This window comes from Trachymyrmex septentrionalis, unplaced genomic scaffold, assembly GCF_001594115.1.
Source record: "Trachymyrmex septentrionalis isolate Tsep2-gDNA-1 unplaced genomic scaffold, Tsep1.0 scaffold134, whole genome shotgun sequence".
NCBI lineage: Eukaryota > Metazoa > Arthropoda > Insecta > Hymenoptera > Formicidae > Trachymyrmex > Trachymyrmex septentrionalis.
The window spans coordinates 916,316-923,516 of NW_017304482.1; the positions used below are offsets into that span (position 1 = coordinate 916,316).

The 7,201-nt window shown below is 30.4% G+C and overlaps 1 protein-coding gene across 3 annotated transcripts in view; it reads left to right on the plus strand.

The window, feature by feature from the left end:
* Positions 1 to 7,201, plus strand: part of LOC108757246 (putative phosphatidate phosphatase) — a 62,495-nt gene that overhangs the window by 35,235 nt on the left and 20,059 nt on the right. Inside the window, exons 5-8 of one of the 3 annotated variants that reach the window (XM_018501702.1) lie at positions 435 to 492; positions 1,443 to 1,619; positions 2,864 to 2,971; positions 3,058 to 3,667. In XM_018501702.1, coding sequence (XP_018357204.1) covers positions 435 to 492; positions 1,443 to 1,619; positions 2,864 to 2,971; positions 3,058 to 3,075 — 361 coding nt within the window. In that variant the 3' untranslated portion in view covers positions 3,076 to 3,667. Of the gene's footprint in view, positions 1 to 434; positions 493 to 1,442; positions 1,620 to 2,863; positions 3,668 to 7,201 lie in introns of those variants that run through there. The other 2 variants (XR_001939895.1, XM_018501701.1) reach the window with 2 other exon arrangements.

Below are 7,201 nucleotides of genomic sequence, written 5' to 3' on the forward strand. Positions count from 1 at the left end.
CGCTGCGAACTGCAGGTCCTAATTAACGTAATGCGCTGTCCGAATTTTTTATGAACGAATCTCTTGGGCGAAACGGAGTGAAGGGCAAGAGGAAGATATAAATATCGAGTCTTCTTTACGCCCTCTTTCTACATTTTTTGCTCGTGAGATCTGTGATTCAGCCTCCTCTTCATCGTATTCTTCGTTGCTCGTGGCTGCTTTTTGCTGTCCAGTCGATCGTAATCGGCACACTATATTTCCCAAAATTAATCGCGATAAAATTAATAGGGCAAGATAGCAAGGAGGGATGCACACGCATGCATACACTACATACGTGTACATACGCGACGATTACGAAGAGAACGAAGAAGAGGAGGCATTTTTGTTCTACTCTTCCTTGCATACTTTGTTCGATAAATGGGATTTATTTGACGCGGCACGATCGATCATTTCAGATTATCGTTTCCCTCCGGTCACTCGTCCTTCTCGGCCTACACTATGATCTATCTTGCGGTAAGTAGTCTTTACGTTATGCAAGTGTTGCATTGATTTACAATTTGTGTGAGCTGGATCGTAATCATCCAACGAATCTAATAGTATCGGTTCGCGAACGGTCTTTAGAATTTTCAGCCGCAAACATCAATTTACATAATTTAATACGTAAAGCATCAATTACGCTAAATTCCATTAAGAGTCCTCTACATAGAAATCGTAGACGGTCGTGGAATCTTAAGTCGTAGGAAACTAATCAATTCTAATCGAGTATTCTCCTTATATTTGATTGTGATTAGTTGGTTTTCTACGACTTAAGACTCCACGACCGTCTACGACTTCTATGTAGAGGACCCTTTAAAGTTTAATCCTTCTGATAAAGCTAAGTCAATACGATAGTTGTATCTGTTATTACAAAAGTTATTATATTCCGAATATTAAATTAAATTTGAATTGATTGTGAATTATTTAATTTTACATCGATATACAATATATGTATATATGATATTGTAATAAATTTTTAAAAATGCGACTTATCTAATTATAGAATTATAAAATTGGTTAAATTGCGTTTGAGTTCTTTTTTCGTACTCTAAAATTTTTCTATTTACGTATTCAATTTTATGTATATATACATATGTTATGGTTTTATTTTAATGAAAAAAAGTTTCATTGATAAGTTCAATTAATTTTATCTACTGTAATTTGATTAAGTTTTTATTGTTTTTAATTTATAAAATTAATAATGCTTAATAATGCCTCTCATACATGCGCGCGCGCGCGCGTGCACACACACACACACACACACACACACACACACGCACGCACGCACGCACGCACGCACGCGCGCGCGCGCACACACACACATATACACATACGTGCACACACACACACACACACATATGCGCACACACGCACACGCGCGCGCGCACAACGCACACACATACGTAAATGAATTTGGGATTATTTAGATATATCTGCAATTAAGAATGAAATGGGAAGGCAGTAAGCTGCTTAGACACTTCCTTCAACTTCTATGTTTGCTCATGGCTTGGTTTACCGCGATGACACGAATTTCCAATTATAAACATCATTGGAGTGACGTACTTGCTGGATCTACTCTAGGCATTATCAGCGCTTTAGTGATGGTAAGCCAATCAACATTTAAAAAATGAATAGATATTAGTTACAAAAAGGAATTCTGAAATATACTTTTATAATTACTTTTACATCTTAATATCTTGAAAAGATTTTGTATAATTGCATGAATTATGAAAAATATATAATTATATATTATTTCAACTTGGAAATATATGATAATTGTATAATTTAAATTATTATATTAAAGAATATAAAAAAGTTTAGTAATATATAATATAAATACAAACATTTGATTAAGAATTTCCTTTTTTTGAGAATTAAAATAATTTTTGTTTCAAAGAACTGGAAAGGATACGGGCAGTAGGAGTCAAGCGCAGAAGACGTCGCGCAAATAATATATCTATGAAGTGTGAAACTTCTTTATTCACTAAAACGCACTTACATGTTTCGGCTCACTTTTGAGCCTCCTCAGAGATAACACAAATTAACATAAATAAACTGTGGATAATTGTATTAGTGTCGTTCGTACGCAGTAATGAGTCTTTCTGGTGATTTTTGATTACTATTCAACTTTCATTTTCATGGAATTGATTAATGTTTCAATTCGAAATTTTTCATTTGTAAGCTTCAATAATAGCTAAAACTAAAAGTGACTCACTGTGTCTGATACTGACTGATCAAAATATCGAGAACCGGTTTTTGAATAATTCATAGTAATTTTTGCGATATAGTTTATGATTTGTGAGCGTCCTTATTTTTTGGGATAATTAATTATAATCTTAAGATTTTTGATAAATTAGTTTTTCATATTCTCTATTTCGATATTTCTATTATTTCCTTTTTTTCGTTCATTTTTCTTTTTTCTTTTTCTTTCACTCTTTTTGGCGTTTAAATTCTCGAGGTAGGGAAGCTCAACATAATAGGATAATTTTCATTCATAGTTTATTCATGTAATTTGTGTTGTCTCTGAGGAGGGCTCAAAAGTGAGCCGAAACATGTAAGCGCGTTTTAGTGAATAAAGAAGTTTCACACTTCATATATTATTTGCGCGATGTCTTCTGCGCTTGACTCCTACTGCCCGTATCCTTTCCAGTTCTTTGATTTATAAGAAGTCTTGGTTAGTTTGATTTGTAATACGAATTTTTGTTTCTGTCAAAATCTAATTGAATGTTATACTTTTTTATAATATAATCAGATGTAATTAAAATGTTGAAATTGGATCGATATATAAACTTATTTTTGACAAGATAAAAGCTAGAGCGATTAAGATCTTTATGATTTATTTCTCTAGGCACATTGTGTAGCAGATATTTTCAAAGAGGAAAAAGAAAAATGCTGCTCTATAGAGAAACATCGAACTACTGATTACGAAGCAGAGACTGGTATCACCGGCATACAGGTGAATAATGGCACTGGTAATCGCAATTGTTGACCTAACGAGCTCGCTCTTCGCTTGCTGACTGCAACAAGATAACTATCTTCTAGCTGTCCTCGGGAAAATAAAAAGATCCGTGGATTTCTCATGAAGCATCAGATGAGATTAGATGTCTCTTTCCGGACATGTCTACAGCATAGCATTCTCCAGCCGAATGCTTTTAGCGCTCGACGCGAGTTCTAAAATCTTCAAGAAATACTTTTTTAATTTCAAGATAGTAAATTATCTTACTATTTTGGATTATTTTTCAACTATTGCATCTTGGTTCTATTTTTTTCTCATTATTATATAAGTTATTTGAGCCTCGTCGGTGCTGGACATTGTACAGATTATGAGAAAGAGAAGAAGGAAGAAATAGAGTGCAATGTAATTAAAGCTTGCGAATATTTTTTGTCTTTCGTTGAGCTTTGTGTGATCTATTATGCGAATGTGTGTGATGTGAAACGTACTTTCGTTGCAGCGAGGAGCGATAATTTTTCGATCTTTTACTTTGTTATGCCTTTATCTTTTAGCTTTTAGTAGCGCTCGAATAGGTGTATGTTTCTAGAAGCCTATGTTATGTGACGTCTTTCATAATTGATTAGCGAAAGATCAAAATGTCTCGCAAAAAATCAATTTTTATTGAATGGAAATGAAGAGCAATTAAAACGTTATTTTTATAGTTACAAGTATTTACAGCGTTTTAGATAATAATAAGATGTATTTATTTTGTTTATTGTGAAATATTTATTTTTAATTGACAGATCGGTGCTTTTAATCTTTTAACATACGCTTAGAATAATATAAATTGATCAACCTTTACATGAGTATTCTATTTTGAAACTCGGTGATCTGAAGTACAATTTTGTATTATATATTAACATATATTTTTATTACAACATGTATTATTCTTGACTTTCTTATCTTAATAATTCGCTTATTGCGATAAATATGTTTAGTATATTTAAGAGAGTTTCGAATATACATCGAGGATATGACCATTTCTTTAAATAATTATGTCATCCTCATCATATTTGACATACATGGCCTATTCTGCAGAGCAGATAGATCATATGGTAGAATCGCAGTTTTAGGTGCATTTGGATTGTAAAAAGAGACTCGGAAAGAGACGTCGATAATATTTAAGATATCGATCTCGATTCTATAAACATATTACGATTTAATGCGAATTATCTTGTATGATAACTAATATGAATTATCAACAATTACAAATTATTTAGTGTAAAGGTATTACAGTTTTTATTCGTGACTTTATAATGTTGCAAGATTATTCGATATATCTTAAAAATTTATCTTGCAAATTATAGATAAATTAGAGTTCGTTGAAATAATTTCTTTTATTTATATGACACAATGAATAAATTTTGATGTCAAGGAAACTGATTAAGTTCTCGAAATTTATGTTATTTTTTCTCTTTTTAACATATTTAAAGTAGTTTAACGAAATAGCTTTTAAAATATAGTAAATGAAATATTGGTTATTTTAAATAACAATATTATATAATGTTTTATATTAAATATATAAATTATATTAAGTAATAAATATTAAATCCATAGAACTTATAGTAATGGAAGACATCTGAAAATTTTGGCAGAGGATGGTCATGTGCATAAAGAAGAACGAGCAGAATAGAAAGATATTTCTGTCATTTAGATGTTGCTCACAACTTCACATTCGTATTCCATTTACTATAAGTTCTATAATTATATTAGGAGTATAAATAAGTTTCCGCCGTTTTTTATCAAAAATTGATAATTCCTTATGTTCCTGTTTTTCCTTGAGTGCTCGGCTCAATCTCATCAATTGTGTTTGGTAGAGAGCCCCAGTAATGATTTCGTTCGGTTTGAGCAACTCATAATAAACGACATCTAGCTGATTTCACCAAATACACAACATGAGCTTTTTCCATGAATGTTCGGCTTGTCGATGTTGAAGCATGGTCAGGTGGTCCCCATGATTTCTTCTTTGGGTTATCGTAGTGGATCCATTTTTCATCACTAGTGACTACACGGTGCAAAAAACCCTTTCGTTTATGCCTGGCAAGCAGCATTTCACATGTGAAAAATCGGCGTTCAACGTTTCTCGGCTTCAGTTCATATGGAACCCAATTTCCTTGCTTTTGAATCATTCCCAACGATTTTAAGCGATGTGAAATTGCTGGTTCAGTCACTCCTAATGTAAGTGCAAGTGCTTCTTGCGTTTGGCACGAATCTTCATCCAATTCGGCCTTCCGCTACGTTCTTTGTCTTCGACGTCAAATTCACCGTTCTTAAACTTTTGAAACCACTCACGGTAACTTCTCTCACTTAAGGCAGCCTCACCATATGCTTCTACAAGCAATCGATGCGCCTCAGCTACAGATTTCTTCAAATTAAAGAAGTAAATCAAAAGCTCCCGTAAATGATGCTTATTCGGCTCAAAACTCGACATTTTCGCACGAAAAAAGATATAAGATGCTGATGCAAAATCGCTAATATTTCAAGGTTATATTCTTGCCAGATATCCATCCTTACGATATGACATTTTACAGTTGACAATTTTAACTATAACATACTGATAGCGCCATTGTTTGTCAAACGGCGGAAACTTATTTATACTCCCAATAACATATTATAATATTATAATATTATTTTTTCATGGAAAAGTAAATAACAAATTAATTTTTTTAAATTCTAATATTTAATTACTTTTACGATAATTATGAAATAGAGATAAAGAAAAAGAGAGGTTCAAAATTATTCCCTGATTCGAACAATTAGGAATCTAATTGTCATAACTTACACGAAATAAATTTGTACTAATTTGTTTCACTTAATTTGTGCGAAAAAGAATCATTTACATCCAATTTCGGTCAATTTATTGCTAGATTATTTTTAAAATAGATACATTTATAATTAATAGAAAGTAGGTTTCTTAGGAATCGTTGCCATAGGTCGACTTTCTATATGACTTTTTACGGCATTAATCGATGCACAAATATTTTGAAGATATAATTATAATCTCAAAATATATTTAATTAAAGTAGTCGAATACATATGGCATATGGTGCTTTAAAGTTATAATTGAATATATATACGATCCGTCATAGTTTATTTAATTGAACGCATTCAATAATAATAGCACAGAAAATCATGATAGGACAAGCGGCATATATATTATATAAAGTTTTATTTACTTTATGAAAAATTGTATGTATGTCTATACATCACGTTATGTACATAAATTTTGTATACAAATATATACATATACATATAATACATATATATGTATACAAAATTATATAAGAATAAATAAATTAATATCTTTTTAAGTCAAACATAAGATGTTGATGTGAAAAATAATTTATTTAGTTACTTGGCCATAGGAGAAAGAGGGATAAGATGACGAACGGATATGATAATGAATTGTTAATTTTTTAAAGATAATAATAAATAAAAGCAAATGCTTAACTCATTAAAGGCTTTAATACACAATCTCTTATAGTTTGAATTCAATCCAACTACATAAATAGATAATATATTAAGAAATGCGTTTTGGATGCATTCACTTGTAATTTTACAGTGTTTATATACAAGGAATGACATAATTATAGTAAATACTTTTACTTTTTTAATAAAATTGCAATATTATATAAATAAAAAAGCAAATATAATAACATATTAATATATTTTTATTTTACAATGATTTTATTAATTAAATAAAAATATATATTGTATCTGTGTAGGTAAGATGACGAATGTCGTGTATGGATAAGATGACGCTCTCATGGAAGCAGATTGTAGGTTATGCACTCACGCGTGACGTTTTCTCAACTCAAATAATAAATAATTACTGATTATTCATTAATTACATTGATTGTAAGTAAATATTATCATATATAATTCATTAAGCTTATCATTTTTTAAATATTATTAAATAATATAAAAGAAAAATTGTGTATCACATGTATATTTAATATGCAGAGTCCTTAAAACTTTAATATTAGTATTGATCAATTAATTACATATTTTGAGTATTAAAATGTATGTGTATTAAAATCTATTATAATATTTGTGTGATATTAAGATATTAGATTTCACGTGATATAATTGTGATATTCAAGTTTAGTTCTAATGTTCTTTAATAATTTTATTTAAATTTTATTTGATTTTTGACTACACACAGTAGTAAGTATATATATATATATATATATA